The sequence below is a fragment of the Pseudoliparis swirei genome, chromosome 4, assembly GCF_029220125.1.
Source record: "Pseudoliparis swirei isolate HS2019 ecotype Mariana Trench chromosome 4, NWPU_hadal_v1, whole genome shotgun sequence".
Lineage (NCBI taxonomy): Eukaryota > Metazoa > Chordata > Actinopteri > Perciformes > Liparidae > Pseudoliparis > Pseudoliparis swirei.
In genome coordinates, this window is record NC_079391.1 from 5355200 (window position 1) to 5382335 (window position 27136).

Here is a 27136-nt window from a genome sequence, read left to right on the forward strand (position 1 = left end):
GTTAAACACGATGTGATTTAGCATATTTTTAGTATCGATACTTCATTAAGAGAGCGATCAGAGCTCACGCGCTGCTCCGTGTCGAGCTGTCTGCGCACACTGCGCTGCGCAGCTCACAGAGAGAAGTGGCGCAGCTTTAGAGACTTCGGCTTAACAAATAAAAAGATGCCAGAAGTGAAATGTTTCAGTCTGTAAAGTTCTGTAACTCTACAGCTGCTCATGATGAACTGTGTATCATCTGGTCAGAGACTAACGGCCTCATAGTGTATAATCAATGCTCTGATGGAACCATGTAGTTTCATTCATATCTGGCTGTATTAATACTAATATTACTGACATTTGTTAAGTGTTGAAAAAGTTGGTAAAAAGTGAACCATACAGATGTTTTATTCATTACTATTATAGATAAATATACCAGTCTCGTATTTATGGTACCATATTGTTTTTATGGTATTGTATTGGATTCTGATGTTGGGTATCATGATATTTATGGCAGGTATGTCATATGTATAGAAGTTATAATATGAGTATCGTGACAAACAGGTAGAGACAGAACAGATTCAGGGAGAAGTCCATGAGGATTGTTCAGGCAAAAAAAAGGAAGTTGGTTCATGAATGACTTTAACCATATTATATATAATGACAATGTATATTTGTTATTACTATCATTATAGGGCTGAGTCAGAGCGGAGGACCTTTTGTTCTTAAACTGTTTATTATCATTATTTAGATTTGTGGTCAGAACAATAAAATGACTGTAGTTGTGGTTTTAAAAGCTTTGAGGCTTCAAACAACATGGATGTGGTGTGGTGACAAAAAACAAAAAAAAGTCACCTGCCCCCCGTTGTCACCTTTTTCACCCCTCATGATATTTGCAGGTATGATATTTATTTACACATCTGGACAAAGCTCACATGTGTTGCCTTTTTATTATTATAACACCAACATTATTTAAATAGCTGTTGTGGTTGCAGAGATGCCCCCTTATAGTCTGGGCATTTTATTTCGAGCAGGAACCTAAACAATGGGCTGTTTTTAAAAGGTTAATATAAAATTATAGTTCATGCAAAATATTTGCAGGTATCCACAAGTGAGGTGATGTTTTCAATTTCTACTTCTGTCTATGAGCTTTCGTTTTTTACCTTTTATTTATCGATGAAAAATGCGACAACTTCGTCAATGACAAAAAGAGCATGTCGTTAATCTGCATAAGAGAGGTACATCAATAGAAAAAAATATCTTTGCATCTTCGAGCAGCCGATGGACGCTCGATCCCAGCTTGTGCACTGGTCGTACTGAAGCTCTCACGATCACCACTAGAGGGCGCTGTGAGTCCACCTGCTGGAAAATCACTTCATCCTGCAGAACCACTGACGTCATTATTAGTTGAATTGGTCAAGTTTAATATTTGGTCAAGAATTCTGATAAATAATTTGTACATTTGTCGTATGGAAGCTTTAGTATATTTAACCCTCGGCAGCTGTGGTCCACAATGGAGCAGCGGAGAGAAGGATCACAACATTTATATTTCATGTCTGTCAAACCGATAATCTTTTGCATAATTTATATAATCTCGCTATCAATCAAATGTGTTTGTAACCTTACACCAAAAGGCTACATGTGTCCCATTCGTCACAGTGGCCATCGGCCCCTGTCTGATGGGAGGGTGCAGCAACATTACCTTGGGCCCATTAGTCAATAAAGGCAACATGCTGCATGTTGACGGTCCGTGCACGTGATTGGCTGAGGGCAGTGCGTGTGCGTGTGCGTGTGTGTGTGTGTGGCACACAGCTGTCCTCGGAGGCCAAGTCTTCTCCTGTTTCGGCTTCCTTGGAGCTGACACTGGTGTGAATAACCAGAAGATGATGTCACCGCCTCAGCAGCGGCACAAAGCCGAGCTCAGTTTCCACAGAGACATCAAACATCAAAACAATCCGCGGCGACACTGCGCATGCGCGGTGAACGGTGTTTTAGGAGTACGCTGCCAGTATTTATGTTTTGTGTGCATTCTGCATTTGCGGTCCGATTAAAGTGTTAAATTGGCCCCGCCCACAAAAAAAACGTGTTAATCTGAGATTAAAATCCCATTCATGACGGCCCCTGGCCTCCATCCGAGTGTGTCGCCGCCATCTTGGATCTGGTTGCTTTAATATCCCAGTTGGAGGAGGACAGCATGTTCTGCATGCAGCTGGCGTTTCATGTATCCTAAATAAAATAGTGGTGATATATTTCAGGAGTTTATTTTTTTCCACGGTGCAGCGCCATCAAACAGTTAGTTTCCTCTTTCTACGATAAAAAAATAGTTTAAAGAATAGAAGATACTGTGTTTATTAAAACAAACCCCAGGACCATGATAGGATTTGGGCTTTTTTTAAATAATTCATGACAAAATATTATGAATGCACTCAACCAAACAAGAGGAAACACTCAACACTGCCCATGTGAATAAATAAATATGCTAAGTGTATTTAATTTTCGCATACTTGAAGCCCTACTAATCATACGTTTACTTAAAGTGTTAATTTTGAACAACTAATGTTGTACTTAATATATTTAAGTTGTGATTAAATAGTATTTAAGCACTATTTGAAGTGTATTAAGTATTTTTTTTGTGCTAAATTGGAACAATTTAAAGTATACTTAGTAACATTTAAGTACATGACTATGTGCTAATATGCATGCGGATAGTTCACTTAAATTATATTTGTATTTAAGCATATTTAAAATAGATTCAAAATATATTAATATTGTGATTACCAAAAGTATACATTTGCTATACTCTAATCACATTATAAATATAATAACAGTGCGCTAATAATATACCAAAGTAATAATATACTTTAATACATAATATCCTCCTTCACTCAGCAGCGGGGTTCATCGCCTCATAAAACATCATGCATGTTCAGATTTCATGCGTCAGAGCCGGAAACCAGAGACTAGAGTCTCAGAGCTCCGTCAGTCACAGGCGTACCTGTTGTCGGGCTACTCTACTTGGTCGGTACACACCTGTTCGTAGCACACACACACAAAAACTGTTAAATTGCACAGAAACATTGAACTACATTCATGATACTTCATGATTTTGTCTGACGATGTGCGTGAGGGACGAGAGTGAAGGTGTTCTACGATGGACATGCACCCCAACATGTTTTTTTCATCTCTTTTAGTCGTACTAATGGCATCATGACCAGAGAAATCACGCGTGACGAGAGGAAGTTGTGAGGGAAAGGTTCATGACCTCATGCTGAAGGGCCGATATTTATTGGAGGTAAATTGGAGCGGGTAAATACATGCCTCAGTGAGCTGACAGATGTCTTGGTATCTTTTGTCCTCCTCTGACATCGCGATCAACAGTCCTCTGGGCCACGGGCCGGTCCATTACCGCTCCGCCTCTAATGACTGATTATAACAATTTTACATTTGCCCCGCAGTGACCTCTTTCGCTGTTTCTGGCACGATTACGTTAGCAGAAGACAGATAGGTATCAATAAAGCCAGAGGTGGATATCTCAGTGAGCATCATAAATCCGACAGATTAAACCCCGACAGGATTTTCGAGAAGCGATAGACAAAGAAAAGCGCGGGTCTAAATTGTGGCCCCCCAAAACTCCAACAGAATTCAGATTTGGAGAGGAATTCTTATAAAACGTATGTAATAATTTGTTTTAGGGAAATGGGTGTGGTCGGCCAAAATAGTTGAATAAAAAAAAAAAGTGTAATTGAAGAGTGACATTTGGAAGTCTATCAAAAGCTAAAGAATCCTTTCCATTGGGCCAATTTATTTTTAAACAAGATTTTGACTTGCTGAATAACAGAATTGCACAATTGTTCTGTATCGTCAACATTAGGAAATCCCTCTCGCGCCATCAGCAGTTTGGGGAAGATGCTTGGGGGGGGGGGGGGGGGGCATGTCACATGACTGAGTCTCCCGTCCTCTGCAGTGTTTCCACACCCTGCTGAGCTTTGATCTCCCTGTACACACCCTGTCCAGAGTATTCAGACCATGTGTGTGTATATGTGTGTGTGTGTGTGTGTGTGTGTGTGTGTGTGTGTGTGTGTGTGTTTTCCAGCCCCTACACAGAGGACTGGCAACCAGCCACACACTCCGCCGCCCATACATGCCTATCACTGCGGTGTGTGTGTGTGTGTGTGTGTGTTTGTGTGTGTGTGTCTGTGTGTGTGTGAGGGTGTGTGTAGAGGTGTTTGTTTATCCCTCATGGAATATATTCTGAAATAACTATGACTGAATTCTACATGTCCATTTGGCATGGGGGGGGGGGGGGGGGTTAAAGGACCCTTTGTCATTATTTTCTCTTCCTTATTTTGAAATTAAATTATTTAGTTAATCCCGGTCGTTTAGATTAAGTCACCTACCTGGCAAAAAAGTGGAAAGTATATGGAACACCATGATGGATGGAACAACACGTTTACATAGACAGAAGGATACAAGGTGTGATATGAGAGAAACATTCAGATTGATATCTTTGGATTTGATTCAGGGAGAACAGGAAGCTGCAATTCAAACAAGATGTTTAGGATTTACAGTTTGTTTACCAATGTAAAAAATATAACATTCATAAAGCTCGATGAGACCAAACATTTTAACGGGGTACATTTTTCCATTCGAACATTTGTATGAATAAATGCAAAAAATGAAAATACTAAGTAAATTGCGGACCGCTGATTTCTGTGTGTGTGTGACAATACCCGCGTGTGTGTGTGTGTGCATGCTCATGCAAACATAACAACTCGTAGCTCGTTGGCAGCCGCTGGGATCTGCCTATATAAGGCTGTTCTATTCCTACTGCTTTTCCTCTGGGGATCCAATGCAATTGTCACTCCCTGGACAATGCATGCCAGAGAGCTCGGTAGGCTTCGCCATCTTATATTGCGTCATAGAAAGAAATGTGATTTTATCTTGTAAAAAAATTGGATCATTCCAAAGAACAAATAGGGCGGGGGGGGGGGGGAGAAGAAGATGCCAATTCAGGCAAACAGATGCAACTGAAACACACTTTAATGTCTGGATGTTATATCAATGGACGTAAGAGCGAAGGCGTCATTCTCCTGACGGACGGCCTCGTATCTGATTGTATGCAGAGCTTAAAGTTGAAGGAGAAAGACGACCAACTGCTCCCTCTCTTCTCTGAGTGCATTTAATCCATTGTAAACAAAGTATGAAATGAAAACAACAACCTCGCCCTGATTTTTAAATCCTGTCCTTCAGTTCAGGGAACCATATACCAACCCCATAATGACCTTGTGTTTGACATTGGACTTATTGTGGATGTTTCTTCTTGTTTCTGTGTATGACATTTCACAACGTGGCTTTTAGCTCGTTTTATAAGATGGTCCGTACACAAGTTTTGGAAACTGTGATGTGGTCTTGTGCCTATTTGCAGGCCGACTATAAATAGTGCGGCCGCCCACACACGCTCATGTTTGATTGGAAATCTCAGCGCCTGAAGGCAGTGCTGAGGGGCGTCTGTCACAGGAGGGACGGGAAGCTCGTGGACGGTGAGTTAAATTGATTTAAAAAATCATCTGCTGAATAATGACGAGGAAAGGATGTAAAAGGAGATTTTTTTCAAGTTTTTTTTTTTTCATCTCAAACTTTTTCCATCTTAAATTTCAGTAGAATTTGATGAAAACAAAACTTTCAGTTGTTTCTGTGTGTGATATAGTTATCAGTGTTATTGTCTTCTCTTTCAGCTCTCATTGTAGCCCTCCTCCTACCCCTCAAAAAATAAGCGTGACAACGCAACGTTGTGGCCCCTGGAGTCCCCAGAGTCCTTCCTTTATCTGGTGTGAAATGTATTCCCGGAGAACGACGACTCCGACGCCGCCGCCGCGCTCCTCTCGTGGAAATGGAAGATCCCACAATGGGAACGACGTCGGCGGGAGTCGCCGGCCCAGTAGCTGCAGCTACCTCTCTAACGTGAGACCAGAGAACAGGTACAGATCCAACACTGTGCTACCTGTGGTTAGTCCAACGTTAATACGTCAACACTTTATCGTTTTATTAACCTGGAATGGATTTATGGGGCATATTATTATTTTATTTGTTGCCACGGATTAAAAACAGCATCTCAGTGACGCACCACGGGCCCCATTTCATCTCAAGCATCAACACAAACAGCAAAAATCTGTTCGTGGAATAACCTTTGTTGACCTTTAAGTTTGCGATACAGAAATTGTTAAATACACGCAATATCCAAACCCTCGAGTTATTTGATAAATAAAAATATGCGTCATTATCAGCTTCTGGCAATATAATTACAGTCAAGAATTTGGATTATTTGTCATATTCTGTTGGCCCTTAACAAGATTATTGCTCCTGTGTGATTCATTCCCAAAGTTTTTAATCACTGCAAAATGTGAAAAAATTATTTTGGGAAAATGGACTGTAGTATTTTTTCCAACCGGAATTGGGACAAGCTCTATAAAAACTATTGAGAAAAAAAATATCTGAAAGGATGAACAGAAAATGCAGTTTCCTGCGGAACTCCTACTGTTAAAAATGTACTCGTCATAGTTAGATTGCTGTAGTATTTTTATCGGCGACATTAAAATCCAACAGGATGAACAGCGGCACATTAATGAGACTGTATATTAATATTACTGTCGGCTTTTGTTTGCTTAATCCCGAGTAACGTGCAACACCAAACCGCACGTTAATGCTCTTACAATATGCACGCAAGCCAACATTCATCTACGCTCTGACATGTGTGGGATATGTTTCTTCCACATTGCTGCATGCAATTATGGGTCAATATTCTTTAGCTATTACATTCATGGAAATGTGTTTAATTTTATTTTTCTAATGAACATATCTGGACTCATCAGGTCACTCTGAGGCCACAACACATTGTGAACTTCGCATTTCCATCTTGTTTTATATGGTATGCATAAATAAAAAAAAGAATAAGTAAGATGTGCCTTTTGTTTTTGTTGCATCAATGCTCAAAAGACCAAATCTTAGTCTGGTTTTATTTTGTGTAAGTGAGGTGATTGAAGGCTAAATTTCGTGATTTTGTGACCAAATCAGCACATTAAAAAAAACATAAGTCTCTTTTATCATAACTAAAACCTGTTGCTGCGCGCTTTCCAAAATTTGAAACAATTTAGGATTTACTTTTTCCAACAACCACCATGACACGAGTTGGCTCTTTTTTTTATTTTTAAATGGTTTATTTAATAAGGGACAGTGCACATTGATAAAAACATTGCAGTAAATGTGCCAGTTAGCCAAGAGGCTATTTTTCATCTGTAGTTCACAACGTTTGTTTACATCCTTTTTTTGCGACTGTGGGTGGCGTTACAGTCAATAAGCCTGTGTTTTTTAAATGTTTTTTCTAGGGCTGTCAGCGTTAACGCGTTAATCTATGCGATTAATTTGGCCGCGTTAACGCACTAAAATATTTTAACGCAATTAACGCAACTTTGTTTACTTCCGGTGTTCGTTGAAGTTTTTACACTCAAACCGAGTGTCAAACCGCGGCAGTACAGCTTAACACTGTTTCCGTTTTTAAAACAATTATTTCTCCGCGAAAATAAGGAGCATAAATCAATTTAAACTCGTGGATGAATCAGTCGGGTTTCCTCCTGCTCCTCCTTCCTCCCGTCTCCCCCTCTGATTAGTGATGTGTCGGTCGCGAACGAAACGGCTCTAAGAGCCGGCTCTTTGACGTGAACGACGGGAGTCGGCTCATGATTAGGAGCCGCTTTTTTTTTTTTTTCTCTCTCTCTCTCTCTCTCTCTCAAGCCGCATTTGATTGGTCAATATGTGTTGTGTGGTCTCTGTGCCTGCGCTGAGCAGAGGGGGGAGGGGCGGGAGTTACACACACAGCACACACAACAAGCAGCACACGAACAGGAGGGAGACGAGTCACGAGAGAGAAAGAAAGCAACGGACTGGAAAGGTAAAACAAAAAAAAGTTGAGAAAATGAGCATCAACAGAAAACGCAGCAAAATATGGATACATTTCAATTACATTGACCAAACAAAGGCAGAATGTAGAGTCTGCAAGACTAAAATCTCATATCGAGCTGGCTCCACAAACAACCTGCACAGGCACATGAGAACTGTTCATCCGTTAGTGCAATTGGAAGAAAAAAGACAAGCAAGTGAGCCTGATATTCATGAAGGTGCCAGTATGTCTACTGCAACTGTTGCTGCAACTGCAGTGTCTACAGCATCGTCCAGTATCGTCCACCACCACAACCACCTAAAAGTACACCCCAGAGCTCTATGAGCCCATTTTTCAAAAGTCTATGACCACAGCAAGACAGAAGACAATTGATGAAGAACTGGCCAAAATGATTGCATGTGATTTCCAACCATTTTCAGTTGTGGATGACAAAGGATTCAGAAGGTTTATTCATGCACTCAATCCAATGTATGCAATTCCAAGTAGGAAAACAGTCTCCCAAGGAATCATCCCAGGCCTGTATGACAGAGAACGTGCTACACTGCAAGAGAGGGTTAAAAAAGCCACAGCAGTTTGTCTAACAACTGACAGCTGGACATCCCGTACCACCACATCCTACTTATCAGTTACATGTCACTTTGTTGAAAGTTACAAAATGGTGTCCTGTCTTCTGGATTGTTTTGAGTTCAGTGACAGACACACTTCTGACAACTTAGCAGAGGAGCTGCTCAAAGTGGCAAAAGAGTGGGGCGTGGAAAACAAAGTGGTTTGCTGTGTTAGTGACAATGCAGCTAACATAACCAAAGCAATTAAAACCCTGAAATGGACCCACCACCCATGTCTTGCACACACAATCAACCTGTTTGTAAGAGATGCTCTGAAGGTGATGAAGCCCACTGTGAACAAAGTGAAGACGATAGTGGAGTTTATCCACAGGAGCACAACAGCCACACACAAGCTCAAATCTACCCAACTACAGATGGGCATGCCTGAGCTGAAGCTCAAACAAGACTGTGTCACAAGGTGGAACTCCACCTTTCATATGATAAAACGGATTCTGGAGTCCAAGGATGCAGTCATCTCTACCCTGGCTGTTATGAATGCATCAGTTGATCCTCTGAGCCAAGAGGAATGGGAGGTACTGCAGGAGGCATGCACTGTTCTGGAGCCATTCGAGCAGGTCACTGTGGAGATCAGTGCAGACAGGTGTAGTGTACAAATGTTATCACATGATTATTATTGTTATTATTATTTGTTGTTGTTGCATTATTGATATGAAAAGCGAATTAGACATGACCAGAAGTAAAAATATATACTGCTAAATAAAACAAAGCATAATTTTAACACTTATTGTTTACTCTTTTTCAGCTATGTCACAGCCTCCAAAATGTTAATCCTCTGCAAAGGTGTGCAGAGAGTGACAGCTGAGCACCAGACCAGAGTAACGACAGGGAAAGTGACAGAGTTAGTGGCTGCTCTCTATGCATCCATGGACAGAAAGTTCCACAGAATTGAGTATAACCCTATTCTCTCAGAATCCACCGTTCTTAACCCAAGATTCAAGAAGCTGGCCTTTCATGATAACAGAGCGGTTGATGAAGCTCTCCAGAGAGTAACTGCAGCAGCAGCAAGGTCCGGCCAGCCAACTTCACTCAGTGCGGTTACATGATGGTATAATTCGAATCTTGCTTTAGTCGGACTATGCTATCTTTTGGGGGATCAGCTGTTATCCCAATATACATGGCAGTGAGTAATTCGAATCATTGGTCGAAAGCATGTCATATCCGATACGATAGGTGGCGCTGTTTTCATTACAACTCGTGGTGATACAGCCATTTCCGCTTGACCTCTTCACCACCACCAACAACAACATCAACATTTCGAGAAAGAACCATGAACTTTAGTATGTTCAACTCCTTCAATACATTAAGCATAAATTCTGTCTGCTCTTGGTCCAGAAATGTGTGGTGGCTCTTGTGTTCTCCATAGCGTTGTTTGCAGCGCCCGCTCCCATAACGCTGCACGACGCGCTGCGCGTAGGGCACCAAGTCCTGAGGGGGCACCACAAAATAGGCAACTAATAAAATCCTCATAGTTATAATAATTATAATGCCGATATTATTTCAGTCTAGAAATATTAGGCGCCTTTTAAACAGAAAACAGGCAGAACAAGAGATATATTTAATCGCTCAGCAACTCCCCGTTAACACTTCTCGGGTCGCATCGCTCTGCCGTGATGCGCGCCGACACATCCGCGCACACAGACCCGATCAGGGGGGCATCATGAGGAGTTATGCTTAGGGCACCAACATGGTTAGCAGCGGACTGGTTATTTGTTGCAACCTGGCCGGCAGAAACAATTTATCGTCTCTTTCGACTTCCGGGTCACGACATGGGAGGGAGGGAGGAGGGCGGGCGGCGGGATCTCGAGCATGCGCAAAGACGCAAAGTCCAGTTCCGAATCGAATTCAGAGTTACATGCCGCGAGAGTCGAATTATCAACTGGATCGGACCGAGCTATCCAGGGGTGTTAATCGGACCGAAGTCGGACCGCACATAGTCCGACTAAGGTGTTTACATGAAACGGATAATTCGATTTCAGTCCGACTAAGCCAATAATTCGATTGCATGTAAACGCACTGACTGCCAGAGGGCCAAGAGGGAGAAGAAGCAGCAGAGCACGAGGAGCCACAAGCATCTGCTGTTTGGAGGTTCTTTGAAGAACGTGCAAGTGGCGACACTACAAGAAGGAATCCTTCAGCAGATTCGATTCTGGAAGTGAGATCCTACCTTGAGGAGCCCCTTTTCCAGAGAAGTGCAGACCCACTGAGCTGGTGGGAGACCAAGGCTTCAGTGTACCCACACCTTACTTGTGTGATGGCACGGAGACTATGCATTGTAGCAACGTCAGTCCCCTCAGAGAGAATCTTCTCCAAAACAGGGCAGATCATTACAGAGAAGAAACAGGATCAGCCCCTCAAAGCTGAGGCACTTGATCTTTCTCAATGCAAACCTTCACTGAAGGACAAAACTGCTGATTTTTTTCTTTTTGTTTTACACATTTTAATTTATATTTTGTTGTGTGACTCTGTAAGCTTCTGTATGTTTCACTTTAAATTTGTTCAGTATTAAAAAGCTAAAAGTTTTAAATAGTTAAAAGTTAGTTAAGTTCATTTGTAAATAGTTAAACGTTTGTTTTTGCACTTTCTAATTATTATTTGTTATCACTCTGTAGAGTGTACATAAAAGTGTATTTATATAATAAACATTTGATATAGTGCATTAGTAATTCATATTGTGCATCATTTTACATTATTGTTGGTAATAAATTAATTTAAGCACCCAAAAATCTGAAGAGCCATTTGGGAGCCGAAAGAGCCGGCTCTTTTTAGTGAGCCGAGCCAAAAGAGCCGGTTCACTAAAAAGAGCCGGAATTCCCATCACTACCTCTGATACACAGAGGAACAGAGGGGCGACGTGTCGGGTGACCCGGCGCGGAAAGAACTCGTCACACGAAACCTTCAACGTGATTTGTCAATCCGTTTGTCTGTCAACATTTTGGGAAAAAAACAACCAATGAACACTCAGTAAATCACAAAGGACCTCCCACCTCACGGGTGAGGCTCTATAGCAGCCTGTCAGTCAGAGAGCAGAGAACACGGCAACAGGACAACTGAGCCTCATTGAATAGAGCTGAGATTGTTCTGGAATGTGTGATGTATAACACGTGGGTATGTGTCATATGCAAACGCCTTTAAAAGGTGAATTTGTTGTTGTTGTAAAATGTATAAAATGCCCCCAGCCTCCAGAGGGTTAATGTGACATATTTGAATGTCAGTCAGTTTACCAAGGCCACTGGTTCTGCTGTTGTTCAGTGTTAAAGATGACAGGACCAATGGGGTCTCAATATACTTCTTTTTTTTACTAATCTGATGTTTCACTGAAGAAACAATTTATCATCCACAATATTAAATACCTCGCTGGCACTTTATAGATAGGAGCCTCTTTGAAAACACAGCTCTGTGTGAAGTTTGGTCTTTAAAAAGAATGAACTTTTAACTTTTAATTGCGATTAATCGCAATTAATGAATTTCAAAATGTGCGATTAATTAGTTAATTTTTTTAAATCGATTGACAGCCCGTTTTTTCACAATGCTCCGTTACAGAATATTTCTGTTTTAATCAAAGTTGCATTTTTAGAAAATATAGCCTACTGTTCACGAACTTGACCGTATTGAAGGCAGCCATTTTGAATTCAGTAAACCTTATAAATCATTCAAAGCCAATACCTTTGAGTCTAAAAGCTGTCCATCTTTGCAAAACAATAATCCAACTATGTGCAGAATCCAGGTGACCGAGCGACTGCCCTCCTCTCTCACAGGAGCACGCTGTGCAGCGTGATGGCCCAGCTAACGGAGGAGACGCAGCCGTCCTTCGAAACGACCCTCAAGTCGAAAGCCGTGTCGGAGAATTCCTACGTGAAGTTCACGTTTGCGGTTACAGGTGCGACCCAATGGAAATGTCTTACAGGCAGGAACGTACAATAATACAGTGGACTTGATGGAAAATCTTAATTTTTATTTTTTATTCGAGATATTTTATTTAGGTATTTTTACAGATATATAACCTTCGAAAGTAAGTCATGCATAATAATAATAAACCTAAAAATAAATACAAATAAAGTAAAAATTAGCCATGCATCCGGCCAAGAAGGGCCATAAGGAAAGACACAAATTAAAATGTTAAAGCAGGATAATTATAAAAAAGGAAGTCAAAAAAATCAAAACAACTGTTGCATGGAAAATCTTGATTTTAACAATGTGAAGGAAGAGAACGCAACGAAATAGTGTTCGACAACTGAAAAAAAGGCTGAAGGGAAATCTGATTACATGCATCTTTAGCAAATGAAAAATACAAAACAAGCTCTTTCTTTCTTTACACTTCAGGGAAGCAATTGCTAGTTAAACTGCTATTTTTTTGTGTTAATATACATGCATTGTTTGCCCTGATGACCATATATATATACATATATATATACGTTCTATTTTTTCTATATATTTCTTTCAGGATACCCTATTCCTCAAGTCACTTGGTACAAGGATGATGTGCAGTTGGACCGATACTGTGGACTGCCTAAATATGAAATCTTCCGCAATGGACAAAACCATTCCCTGCACATCTACAAGTATGTATGTTCGGAAACACTGATATGACATCTGAGTACACTTAAAGACATTTAAATGAGAACAAATGAACAGGTACTCTAATGGAGTTTTAATAAAGAGCTTATGTTCCGTGTAAAGTTTAGCTAACGCAACTTGTTCTACTTTTTCAGCTAAGTTTAAATCGTTTTTTCTCAAGGATACGTTTTGTTAAAAATAGTTTGAATCAAGGCAACTTAAATGTGGCTTTTCTTCGTAGTTGCACCGTGGAGGACGCTGCCATATACCAGGCTTCGGCCAGCAACAGTAAAGGCATCGTGTCCTGCTCCGGGGTTCTGGAGGTGGGCGAAATGAACGAGTTCAAGATCCACCAGCGCTACTTCGGCAAGCTCAAACAAAAGGCGGAGATCAGACGCGGGGAAGCGGAAGGGAAAGAAAACCAGGAACCGCTCCGAACCATCAGTCCGGACCGCACGCAGAGGAAGCGCCGCTCGACAACGGACGCCTTTCTCAGCCCTCCGAGCTCCGTGGAGGACGAGGGCAACGAGGAGAGCGTTCAGGCGGTCGCTGTGGGGACCGAAGCCAGGCTGCAGGAGGCACCTGTGGAAGAGGTGGAGGAAAAGCCGAGCCCCGTCACTAAAGGAGCAGCGTCAACCTTAACTAATGGACAGACTCGCGGCGACAGCGCTAACAAGACGTCTATACACGACTCGGCCCAGAAGATTTCTACTGCGCACGAACCCAAAACCCCCTTTGTCAAAAAGAAGATTAAAATGTCCAACAGTACAGCAGGAGAGCGGCCATCTGAGGAAAGGAGGGCCCAACATGAGACCGTAACCTCTGTAGCTCTGGGCTGCACAGAGCCGGTCGAGCCTGAGGGGAATTCAGAAGAGTTTATGGAAGTAGAGAACACTGTTAGTTCGGATTCACGCTCCAGGAACGTGACAGAACGACATAAAAAAACTGAAACGGAGGAAGTACTGCGTGTCGAAAGGCCTTTGAAGGGTGAAAACACGCGTGTTGAGGTAGCCGCTCCTTCACAGAAAGGACCGCCGCCGGCCTCGGTACCCGCTGCCGCTCGCACCTCTACGAGTCACAACGTTTCGAGGACCGAAGTGGAAAAAGATGCAAAGCACGAGAAGAAAGCCGAACAGAATTCGGAAGCGCGGAAACAGAGTCCTCGCGTGACCTCAACGCCGCGGCAGGCAAGCGCTGCAACGGCGGCGTCCCGACCGGCCCGAAGCGCAGTAAAGGACGACCTTTCCAAAACGGAACATGTTGAAGTCATGGTTGTGGACGAGAAGTCAAACACTTTCGCACACAGAGACTTTGGGTCAGTGAACGCACCACGTGAAGGCGGAACCTCTTTACTTCAGCGTCCATGTGAACGGACTGGAGGTCAGCCGCCGGCGAGTAACGCGAGCCCCGCCCGAGAGGATGTGCCCGAGTCTCGGCCAGCGCGGCTGAACGAGGTGAGCGAGCCTTTTCACGCATGAGCTCATGAAGCGCTTTGTGCTGCCAACGCCGGCCTCATCGGCAACACACGCATCCTGCAGCTATTTATGGCTTTTACAAGTATGCCCCCGGCTGTGTGACACGATGTCCATGACGCACGTGTTGACAGATGCAGCAGTAGATGCATTTAATATATTCTTAGTTCAAAGGTCTGAGAGTTACGGTACTTCTTATGATATACATTTGAGATTATACTTAAAATATTATGGTAGGCCTATATGGATGAAGCAGACTTTCCCCTAAGCAAAAGTTTGACATTTGGGAAAAATACCTGTTTACTTTCTTGCAGAGAGTTAGGTCAGAATTACCGCTCACATGTCCGTCTGTTAAATTTAAAACAATAGCTGATTAGCTTAGCTTAGCACAACGGCTGGAAAGGGGTAAACAGCAAGTCTGTCCCTCTCACTTTCTTTTTTCATATGGATTAAACAATTAGATATATTATGTTAATTAGTGAACTTTATAGGGGCTGGTAGTTTGATTTTAATGTTGGACAGAGGCAATCTAGCTGTTTACTCCTGTTTCAAGTGTGATGCTGAAGCCAGAAAGATGCCTAAGCAAATATGTCAGCTATGCAGACGAATAAAATATTTATTATTCCAGATGGATTTAAACAGACAGACATGAGGATTGATCTTTTGGATAAGGGTATTTCCCCAAACGTGTTGCGATGGTGACGTGATTGATGATGTCATGCCTCTATAACTACATTCAACTTCTACATTTGACAACAGCCACTTTAAGCACTTGTTTTGCTATTTTGATTGCGTATCTTTATCGCCCGCTGCTTATGCAATCCTCCTGGTGCATGGTTCAATACTGACGGCACTGAGTGCTGAGACAAAACACTGCACAGCTCGAGCACCTCTCAAAATGATTCGCATTCCTTTCCGGGCCACACTTCACATGTATAATAGCCGGCCTACGTGTGAATAGGCCTCACTGTGTCAGCATTGGGGGAAGGTGGGAATCAGAAATGTAATTTGTATGTAATCTATTATGACATTGAATATGACATACTTGGATTTTTTTTGCATTTGCTTTTTTAGGGAAGCTATATGGGCAGAATGAGGATAAGCCTAAAGCTACATCCTGGTTTATCTCATGAAATATGACACAGGGAGCCTCTCGTGCTAATTTTAAAAGGGATTCAGCTCAATTAAAAACCTTATGGGGATTTAAAGCGTAACCAACATGCTTCTATATAGCAGAATTGTATGGAAGAGAGTTTTGCACCATGAATGCAAACGCTAATGTGGCAGGACTGTTTAGAAAATTACAAACTGGCGAGGAAAAGTTTCTGGTTATCATCACGTTCTATCTTTTCTCTGGTTCATAAATTCCTTTTTTGCTCCAAGGTCTTTCCATGCTGTTGTTTGTTGCTGGTTACGCTGTTGCTGTTGTAAGATTACATTTGTTTGTCCATGTTCGGCATTGTCAGGGATGAAGGAATAAGTATTTACAGCACGGACACCTCTGCTTGTATTTTGTCCCAAGGTTACACCCGCCCATACAAAGAGGAACAGGAATGATGCACCTGTCAGCCTTGAGCTTCCACACAACCAGACGGATGCGCAACCACCACCACCACCACGAAAGGCCAAATCAGAGAGACAGACTACGGCGGATGACGTCCAGACCCCGTCTTTGCGGTGTGGTTTTCAAGCAAAAATGACACAAGACACATGGGATCATTCCAGGGGATCAAATGAAAGCCGCGGGGTCCTTTTTACAGACGTACAGAAGTCACCCCTCCAAAGGCCCGGTGGTGGTGGTGAGAATTCCCGAGGGTGTAACGTTTCTTCCAGCACCAAGCGAAGCCAAATTAATACAGCTATAAAAACTGTCGATGGGACGGAAATACAAGTCGATGAGAAGGTAGAAGGTACGTTATTAGTGGAGTCCAACAGCGCGGCTCCAAATGAGAAGATAGTTGAGATGGAGACTGAAAGTGGCGCTCTGAGTATGATTGGACACGTGAAAATAGAAAAGACCAAAGATGCAGCGAGTAAAGACGCCAATGTTATCATTGTTGATGGATCGCATAAAGAAACTGAGAAGAATGAGCATATAGTAGATATGGAAACTAATTCAGCATCACAGGCTCTACGGTCATCTGTGTTAGAGTCTGCAATCGTGACAAAAACGTCAGAAAACACAAACGTGTCCGAACTCCAGATTAAAGACTTCCAGGAAATTCCCAAACCTGTCACAGAAGTCATATCTGTAGCGGAACATTTGAGATCACAAATAAAGACTCTTGAATCCAGAACAGTAAATGTAGTGGCCGCCTTACCGGTTCATCCAACGACCGAAACATGCGAGGAGTCAAAAGAAGATAACAGAAAACCGACGGCGAAGAAGTCGACGTCTGACAGGGAAGCCGGCGCGAGTATTACTCCCCCCGGAAGCTTAAAAAAAAACCTTGTCGAGGTTTACAATCAACAAAATGAAACTGATCGGGAACTTATTTCGTCTCACGGTGCATCTTCCCCGCCTGCCCTCCCTCCTGTCTCTGTCTTAGACTCTGCAGAGACCGAAGGACTTCATGGCAGTGACAAAAAACACCGTAAAGGTGTCATGGACATCGGCCAGGAGACAACGGAAGCCTCGACTCAGTTTCCTCCGAAAGATCGCCCCGTTCTTTCCCTTTCCGGTCGTGAAAATGTCAAACGCAATCTTCCTCCTTTGACCTCTCGGGACGAACTGACGGAAATACTTTCATCTGGAGCCGTACCACGAGAACCCGGGACTCCGATTGCAGTGACAAATACCACAGTTCACGCCACCAAAGGTGAACCCGTTCAAGGCAAACACATGGGAGTTACACTGAAGTTAACCCCGGAAAGTAAACTCAACTTCCAGACTGACGTGGGGATAACCGTGATGAATTCCACACCGGTGGATCAATACGACATGGAAGAACACGCCGCAAACGCCAGTTCTTCAAGGACTGACTCTTTAGGCAAACCGACTCCAGAGGCTAGTCCATTGTTAAAGAAACGAGATTGCGTTTCTCCCGTTCCTTCCGCGACTCCACGGGAGCTCGCCTCCGGGGCCCGACGCAAAATCCTAGCGCCCAAGGCCAAACCCGAGGAGACCTCAGAGGCCTCAGAGGCCCCATCACCGGTCGATAGCCAAACTCATATAAAGGACGTTCCGACGGAGAGCGGCAACCTTTCCGTGAGCCCCGCGGCCGTCGCTCCGTCTCCTCGCTCGTCGAGGAGGTCGGCTCTACTTCAGCCGCCCGTTGAGGAAACCTCGAGTCCGGCAGAGAAGCGTTCTCCGCTCTTGAACCGGAGGAAGCCGGCATCCGAGACTCGAGCGCCAAGCCAGCCGCCCACCGAGGAGATCCACAGTCCGAAACCTGAGGGGAAACCTGCAGAGGAGGACAAGCACGACCCATTCAAAGGTATTAAGCCAACATATAGTTAAGAGTTCATGAGAAACTCTCTGCGTTAAGAGAAATTGTTACTAATTGTTACTACATAGCATGTGAACTCTTGTGAATTTATTGTTTGAGGCATGGTGTTGCAGTGGATTGACATTTGCTTTCAGTGCCATAATATATATTTTCTTGTAGTAAGTTGAATTATGCAGCAAAGAAATGTTTGCTATCTAGCATATGGCATATTATTAGCAGAATATTAATATATTTATAATTTGATTATAATATACCAAAACTATATTTTTGGTATATTATAATCACATTCTAAATATATATAAAGTATACTTTTGGTATATTATTAGCACACTATTATTATATTTATAATGTGATTATAGTATACCAAAAGTAGACTTTTGTTATATTAAAATCACATGAAAAAATATATTAATATTGTATACTTTTAGTATACTATTAGCACAATATAAATATATAGAAATAATATATTTCAAATATACTTAAAAAACATTGTAAAAATAATTTAAATGAAATATTGGCGTGCATATTAGCACATATAGTCATGTACGTAGTGCGTGGATTAAAAGTATACTTGAAGTTGTTCCAATTTAGTACAAATCTAATTTACTTAATATACTTCAAATAGTACTTAAATACTATTTCATCACAACTTAAATGTATTTAGTACAAATAAGTTGTTCCAAAATAACACACTTTAAGTATACGTATGATTAGTAGGGCTTCAAGTATACTCAAGAATGCTCAAATAAAATTTACTGAGCATATTTATTTCCCCCCTGGGGACACATTATGAATCAGACTGGATGAATCAAGGTTGCTAGAGAGTTTGAACGTATAAAAGTGACTTCACTCGTCTGTGTTGCGCCTCTTTCCCTCCAGCCCCTCAAGTTATTCGTAAGATCCGAGCTGAAACCTTTGCGGACGCCTCGGGGCACCTGAAGCTGTGGTGCCAGTTCTTCAACGTACTCAGTGACTCGACCATCGCATGGTACCGAAATACAGAGGCGATCGCTCACATTCAAAGAAAGTAAGTTTTCAGTATGAGACTCGAAAGAGAATATTTCAGTTTCGCAAGAAATATCATGAAATGTAGTTCTGTGTCGTTTATTTTGTCATTTATTATTTTGCAAATTTGCAAAAATAGGAAGACAAATAGCTTTTCTTGTTGTTCTTCTCAGTGCAGGGGATGAGACTCAGGTCAACCTCGCCATTGTTCAGGCGACCGGCAAAGACTCCGGTGTTTACGGATGCACGATCACAAATGAATACGGGACCGACTCCACAGACTGTCTGCTCAGTGCAGAGAGTATGTACTCCTTTTAACTTACACTACCGTTCAGAAGTTTGGGGTCACTTAGAAATGTCTTTATTTTTCAAAGAAAAGCACTGTTTTTTCAATAAAGATAACATTCATCAAAAATACACACTATCCATTGTTAATGTGGTAAATGACTATTCTAGGTGGAAACGTCTGGTTTCTAATGAAATATCTCCAGAGGTGTATAGAGGCCCATTTCCATCAACTATCACTCCATTGTTCTAATGGTACATTGTGTTTGCTAATCGCCTTAGAAGACTAATATCTGATTAGAAAACCCTTGTGCAATTATGTGAGCACAGCTGAAAACAGTTATGCTGGTGATATAAGCTATACAACTGGCCTTCCTTTGAGCTTGAAGTTTGGAGAACAAAATTAATACTTCAAATATTAATCATTATTTTTAACCTTGTCAATGTATTGACTATATGTTCTATGAAATGTTCAATTCATTTGATAAATAAAAGTGTGAGTTTTCATGGAAGACACAAAATTGTCTGGGTGAGCCCAAACTTTTGAACGGTAGTGTACATTTGGCATGAAACTAAAACTTTTTCCTTGCATTACTGGAGCGCCACGAGCCTCATTCTGCTTTCCCTCTCTCACTGTCGCAGTCTTGGCTGGAATGTCCCTGCGTGAGGACCTCGGTGGTAAGTTGAGACTTCACATGTTTAGATATCCCAGTTTTTCCCCTTGTCAAGAGCCCACATGTTTTTTTCTTTTCTTACTACCATTCTTACATTCTTCTGTATGCAGTTGGAGAAGAGATCGAAATGACACCCCTGATATTCAACAAGGGCGTGGCTGACACCGGCGTTTGGGGTAACACATTTTTTGGCCGTATAATGATGCAGGAATCTCATATTGGTGATGGCTGTGCTCATAAAGTCTGGAGGGCAAAGGTCATCTACGGTCTGGAGCCTGTGTTTGAGTCTGGAAACACGTGTATCATTAAAGTATGCAACCCCCTCGCCTACGGAGGCAAAGCGGAAAGATGCCTCATCGAAAGGAACCTGGACATTGCCAAGCAGGTGTGTGAAAAGGTTTCATTCATTCGTGTCTTCTGAGATTGTGTCATATTATTAGTATCTATAATTTAAAACTGTATCCAAAACTGTACATACCAGCACCTTTCTTGTTCTGGTACATATGACCACCTTCTGTATAGTGTATTTTTTTATATTTTGAATTTTTTCTTTCTTATTATCGTGTTATTTCTAAACGATTGACTCAGAGAGCCCTGCAATACACCTCCAATGGGTCACATATTTTATTCTATAATCTTACACATCTAAAGTTTAAGTGAATCAGTCAGAAGTCATTAATGCCACCCATATGGGATTACCGAGGTACTAGTCCAGGTGTGTTAAACTCATGTTCACCAGGGGCCACATCAGCATCACGGCCGCCCTCAAAAGGTTGTAACTGAACATATAAACGTATAAACTACTCCCCAACATATTGGTAAATAACTCTTTGCATTTGATTATTGTTTATTTGAGTGTAGAAATATTGTACATAAGAAAAGTTCTCTAATATTATAACATAAATCCATTCAATTTGAAACCTTCAAAATAAAAGCACGGGATATTTTTCTCACATTTCTTTAAGAAAAGATGATCATGTGTCTTTCAAGTGGTGAAGGGCCACATACAATGATGTGGCGGGCCGGATTTGGCCCGCGGGCCTTGTCTTTGACACCTGTGCACTAGTCAAATAATGAATAAATAAATCCACCGATGTAAATTGAGCATATTTCTTTTACTTGCCGTTCTCCAGGAGTGTAAAATTCGTAACTTGGCTCGGGAATACTGCAAAATCTTCTCGGCAGAAGCACGAGCGATCGAAACCTTTGGCCCGTCGCTCGAGTGAGTGTGACCTCCTCGTTTCCTTCAAGTTTAACATCCTCGTGAGTATCATTTACAGCACACAGGACTGGTAAGCCTCTCTGAAAGTCCGATCTTCTTTATCACACAGGGTGATCCCAGTCTACCTGATGTACCGGCCGGCAAACACGGTCCCTTACGCCACGGTGGAGGCCGATCTGCCAGGAAACTACCAGAAATACTCCGTCCTCGACGATTCGGGCGGCTTGGCCACGAGGTCCGGCTCTGAGGCGGAGCAGAAGTGCTGCGCCCTGCAGCACTGGATCTTCCAGTGGACCAACGGCAGTCTGCTCCTCACTCGTCTAGAAGGTACACGGCGAGACACTTTGAGTCCAACGGGAATGTTGGTTTACCCCGAGTTTGTGGCAAAAGTTTTGAATGATGTGAAAACTGAGGCCACCTTCTTTTTTGTTTTAACTCCCGGTTCATCGCAATTCTGTGTTCAAGTCAGTGGCGTGTTGAATTAAAGGCAGTGAGTGTGTGAAGCTCAAAATCTATTACACACACACACACACACACACGTTACTATAACTCATTAAGTAAGTTGTTGCGTGAAATAAAAACAGATGAGCACTTCAGTGGCAATTGAATAGTAATACTTATACTATTTCTTATGGTATTACTTATAGCATTACTTATGGTATTACTTATAGTATTACTTATTACTTATAGTATTACCTTTTACTTATGGTATTACTTATAGTATGAATTATAGTATTACTCATGGTATTACTTATGGTATTACTTATTACTTATAATATTACTCATGGTATTACTTATTACTTATGGTATTACTTATGGTATTACTTATTACTTATGATATTACTTATAGTATGAATTATAGTATTACTCATGGTATTACTTATGGTATTACTTTTTACTTATGGTATTACTTTTGGTATTTTTGTAGTTTGGCTTTCTTGAAGAAACGTTACTTTCTTGAATCTTGTTCTGAGTTTTTTCTCGTGGTTGATGCACTTATTTTAAGTGGCTTTGGATAAAAGTGTCAGCTAAATGACATGTAATTTTTTTTGTGCCGTTACATTTTCACGTTCTCAAACCCTCAAAGGAGGCAAGTGTATTCTAAACATAAAACACGATATTACGCAGCTTTATATATATTTACAATAACAATGAGAGTCAACTAGCCTTTATTTTATTTTTCTCTACCTCTTACATGTTCAGTGCTGGACTTAATGAGGTGAATAATCACATTTCCACTGTCTGTCACATTTTAAAATGTTTTCCTGAACAACTGAAAAATGAAAGTAATTGTGTTGTTTTGTTTTTGCAGGTGTTGACACCAAGATCACCAACGTTGGGATTTCAGTTAAATCGACGGGGTAAGTATAAAAAACTAATTTTACAGGCAATTTACATTCACGATGACCACAATCACGACTGTGACATTTGGCTTTGTTGTTGTTGTTGTTGTGTTGCTTGCAGGCATCACGGTCTGTCCGTCGAAGGGACTCCCAAAGTGTTGGAGCAGTTTGTCTCCCAGCACCAGTGCAACTACTTCTGCGGGCTGCTGAGCCTGAGGTCACTAAAGGTCATGGACTCTTTATCGACGCCATCGAAACCGAAGGGCTCCCGGAGCCCATTGCTTCAACGCAAAATAGCCGCCGCCGACTCCTCCAGCCCTCAGGCCGGCCGGAGAGCCGCCGGCAGCCCCAGACCGCCCGGGAAGACCGAGCGAGAGGGCGGAAACGCTCATTAAGATGCAATAGAGTGAGACATCAGGGATCACACATGTGCTCAAAAGTAGAGAATTCTCATCAAATTCTGTTGACGATGAAGTCCGAAAACCAGCAATGGTTCAAAAAGGATGTTTTTAAGAGAGGTGTCAAACCCTTCGGAGACCAGGAGAGAGAATACAGAGTGTTTTGACAGCCACCATTCCTCGCTGTTATCATGCATCGTGGATCGATGCCCTGACGTGTTGTGGGGATTATTTAATGTTTCCTACAATTTAACAATCTTGGGGTTGAAACTACCGTGAAGTGTCGTGAGAAGTAGAGCAGTCCTGGGTTTGTGTTGCATCAATCCTTGACCCATCGCAGGTCACAGGTCGTGAGGCCCAATCTCAGGTCAGTGTGTTTGTACCAAATTAATTTGTAAGATAACCCTTTTTTAAAATATATTTATATTTTCACAATGCAGAAAAATAAGAAAATAAAGAAAATAAAAAATACACAAGAAGATGAAATTAATTAAATAATAAAATTTATTGAATAAATAAAGTAAATAGATCATTCCACCTACCCAAAAAGAAGTTGGTGCATAGGATGTCACAGCACAGAGATACAGCAATGACATAATAATTCAGAGCTCCAAATAAGGCTGCCGGATATTAAAAAATAACTCATATTTATTTCTACAACTATTTGTAATCTTTTCAAGAGGGATACAACTGTCAATTTCGACACACCATCTGTCTATAAGCGTGGGGGAATCAGACTTCCAGGTCATTGCTATACATTTCCTCACCACACATAAAGCAATTTCTGCAAATGTAATCTGTAAAATAACCCTTTTTGAACTGAAGTGGCATACTAAGTAGTTTATTACAGTAACATGAACCAAGGGCAGTTCGTATGTCAGTAAAGTCAATAACAGAAACACAGTGCAGCACATTTTTTTACGGCTGTGAGTGAATAAACTACATTTTGGGGTTATGTATCAAGCCAAATGTAGCTTCACATGACATTGTTGTACAGTGTACAAATGGTGCTGGGCTTTTTTTTATTGTTGTAACCTGTCCTGTTTACTTGCTGTTCGACATTGCACTGCATTTTTTTTCTATTTTTAGAAACTGCACCTTTGAATGCAAATGGCCGTAAAAAATAAATAAAAGATGTGATTATAAGCCTCGTTCGTTTCGGAGAGAAAGTGCTGTAAAAGTGCATGACGTGCTTTTCTAAATGTCGAGTGTCATTCTTAATAGACATTCGCATATTGAGGAGTGAACTAAATCAGGGCAATGAAAGTCTCTCTGACATCCGCAGTCACTCGTTATCATTTCGTCTTGAGAGATAAGTAACCCGGCGTTATCTTCGCGACTCCTATTATCTGAGAGGAATGTCGGAACCTGTTATTTATAGCATTTCTATAAAAGGGGATTGCCATATTTGGTGCTGATTCCGTTTGACAATTCTAGTAAAGCAACAATATTCATCAGAATTATAGACAAGATGTAAAGCTGATCTAAAGGGTGCATGAATGTGCAGCACAGCCATCTTGACACAAGGACTTGGTCATCAACAAATTCAAATAAAAAAGGTCTTAAGACGTTTGGGAATGACAGAAATACACTCACTAAACTACATTAAAGAAAATCTGCATGATAATATGGTTAGCATGTTGCTATTGTAGCTTAGCATTGTAGCATGTTACCGACTTGCTAATCCACACTAAATTCACATGTCTTTAGTTTTGCTGACACATTTAAATTTGCACCGGATGATTGCACAAGATGAAAAATGAAGGGATCACCAAGGTTACTACAATTCATCTTGAGGAGGACATGAATGTTTGTACAAGCCATCCAATAGTTGTTAAGAATTTTTGTTAAAAACACAAATATTATCCTACAATTGTTCGTCAAAGTGAGTTAGGATTTATCCTCTGGGATCTTTAAACATTGAATCGGGTCAAATTGACCCGAAGGCATCAGGAGGGTTAAATGTCTGTAAAAAAAAAAAGTATTCCATCGTATAGTTGTTGAGATATTTCTATTAGGACTAAAGTGGGTGAACTGACTGCTAGCACGGCTAAAAGAATGACTGATTAATTACAATAGATTCAAAAGAATTTGTTGTACAGTATATAATTTGGATTCAAAAAAAATATTTATTTACTTTTTTGAATAGATCCTCTGAAGGATTTATCACTTTTCGCTGAAGGTTCTTATTAATATATTAATATCTGATGTGAGACAAAAGACACATGGTGACGAGAGTAAAAAAAGGGATTCCTCAGCCAGCTCATGCTAAACAGCTCGACCGCTTAGGGGCAAATCACCTCCACAGAAGTTAGGGAATGACGTGTTGCTTGCCAACAGTGTGTTTGTGACGGGGTGAAAGGCTAACAACTTCATCACGCTGAGCAGTCAGTGAGTCATCGCTGATGTAAGCGGTGGCCTCATGCACACAGAAATGTAATCTTCCCAAATAAGGTCGCTTAGTGTCAATTCTGTTGTGTAGCAGCGTGAGAGAGCGTCGCATGCTGCCAACAGAAGGAAGAGTTCACAGACTTTAGTGTGAGGTAGCTGATGCTTCTGATATTTACTCTATATTTCTTAGACACAACTTTTTTTTATAATTAAGATTCAAGGTTTTATTTGCCATTTGTGCCGAGACCAACAATCCAGACCCATTGGAGAGGTAGTGCAGGGCTCTGAGTCAACAGTTTAGAAATAACACTATAATAAGAAATAATAAGAAAGAAAAAATACAAAATATAAAAGAAAATACTATGATAAGAAAGAAAAAATACAACATATTAAAGAAAACACTATAATATGAAAGAAAAAATACAACATATTAAAGAAAACACTATAATAAGAATGAAAAAATACAAAATATAAAAGAAAACACGATAATAAGAAAGAAAAAATACAACATATAGAAGAAAACACTATATTAAGAAAGAAAAATACAAAATATAGAAGAAAACATTATAATAAGAAATAAAAAATACAAACTATAAAAGAAAACACTATAATAAGAAATAAAAAATATAAAAGAAAACACTATAATAAGAAATAAAAAATACAAACAATGAAAGAAAACACTATAATAAGAAATAAAAAATATAAAAGAAAACACTATTATAAGAAAGAATAATACAAAATATAAAAGAAAACACTATAATAAGAAAGAAATAATACAACATATAAAAAAAACACTATAATAAGAAAGAAAAAAATACAACATATAAAATAAAACACTATACTGAAGGTGGTAATATATAGAGGAACAAGAAAGGTGCTGGTATGTAATCTGTGACACATGTTGGCAGCAGGGTAAGAACAAAAAAAGTTGTATAAATAAAGTTGAGGCCTTCTAGCTGCTGTGTAAGTGAACTGAAACCTGTCGGCCTTCACTACCAAAACGATGTGTAACACAATGCAACATAAGACCCGTGCGTGATAATCACTTTAAAAACAACTCGTCGGGGTGCAATTAATGTCTTTAAGGAAGGAAAACCATGTTCTCAAACAATGAGAAGAAAACCTTTAATTTAATGTATTAGAAACCAAAGTGCATGATATCTGGCTCACGGGTCTTATTGATTAATTGATTTAGTGAAATTGATGTGTGATGACAATAAGGAGGAGATTGGACCCATCACACGACAAGACGCTCCTGCCACCTGCTGTTTGTTCAATCGCTGCACGATTGATGAAGATAAGAGATGTAAAATAACTTCAAGGCTCTCAAATTTTAAAATGATGTCTTTTTTTAGTTGACCAAACTTTATATGTTGATATATTGAGGGTGAATGCTTGATTTATATTGGAAAGTCATCATATAAAGGTATTGTTCCACATTTGTATTGTATTTTTCTTTTATTATATTTATTAATGTCTCTTGTACACATGTGTGATAGTATTTTTTAAACATTTGTAATGTATTTCTCTTCTATTCTATATTAATGTTTAATATACATATTTGTTACAGTATTTTTAAAATAATTTCTTTAATATTTCTTTTATTCTATATTTATGTTTCTCATCTTTTTATATACCTGCTTTTATTAAAAGAATATGTGACATTGTGGTTAAATGGCATGAGCTGCTGCTCATTAATTTATCTCTATGTGTATGCACCAATACACCAAATTAAATGAACATTTGAGAAAAACCTGCTTCTCAATACATCTGATTCTGATTTT

The 27136-nt window shown here is 40.6% G+C and overlaps 2 protein-coding genes across 4 annotated transcripts; both read left to right on the forward strand.

Moving 5' to 3' along the window:
• The first annotated feature begins 5481 nt into the window (after positions 1-5481).
• On the forward strand, positions 5482-24112 carry alpk3b (alpha-kinase 3b). 3 transcript variants are annotated; one of them, XM_056413543.1, is made up of 14 exons: positions 5482-5519; positions 5715-5957; positions 12315-12436; positions 13001-13118; positions 13355-14567; positions 16108-18022; positions 18914-19061; positions 19213-19340; positions 19967-20002; positions 20109-20383; positions 21132-21220; positions 21330-21547; positions 22533-22581; positions 22685-24112. In XM_056413543.1, exons 2-14 carry the CDS (start codon positions 5815-5817, stop codon positions 22956-22958), a joined length of 4728 nt encoding a protein of 1575 aa, XP_056269518.1. In that variant the 5' UTR covers positions 5482-5519; positions 5715-5814; the 3' UTR covers positions 22959-24112. The 3 variants fall into 3 exon arrangements, with proteins under 3 accessions (XP_056269518.1, XP_056269519.1, XP_056269517.1); XM_056413542.1 differs by lacking the exon at positions 5482-5519 and having other exon boundaries at positions 5626-5957; XM_056413544.1 differs by lacking the exons at positions 5482-5519; positions 22533-22581; positions 22685-24112 and having other exon boundaries at positions 5624-5957; positions 21132-21261; positions 21330-21414.
• On the forward strand, positions 8274-9876 carry LOC130193154 (zinc finger BED domain-containing protein 4-like). The gene is made up of 2 exons (XM_056413552.1): positions 8274-9139; positions 9302-9876. Exons 1-2 carry the CDS (start codon positions 8277-8279, stop codon positions 9600-9602), a joined length of 1164 nt encoding a protein of 387 aa, XP_056269527.1. The 5' UTR covers positions 8274-8276; the 3' UTR covers positions 9603-9876.
• Positions 24113-27136: the final 3024 nt, after the last annotated feature.

Coding starts and splice junctions, on each gene's coding strand:
- alpk3b (XM_056413542.1), top strand. CDS start 5,647: ATGAAAACAAAACTTTCAGTTGTTTCTGTGTGTGATATAGTTATCAGT. Junction 19,341..19,966: donor CTGTCTGCTCAGTGCAGAGA/GTATGTACTCCT, acceptor TCACTGTCGCAG/TCTTGGCTGGAATGTCCCTG. Junction 20,003..20,108: donor CCTGCGTGAGGACCTCGGTG/GTAAGTTGAGAC, acceptor TTCTGTATGCAG/TTGGAGAAGAGATCGAAATG.
- LOC130193154 (XM_056413552.1), top strand. CDS start 8,277: ATGACCACAGCAAGACAGAAGACAATTGATGAAGAACTGGCCAAAATG. Junction 9,140..9,301: donor GTGGAGATCAGTGCAGACAG/GTGTAGTGTACA, acceptor ACTCTTTTTCAG/CTATGTCACAGCCTCCAAAA.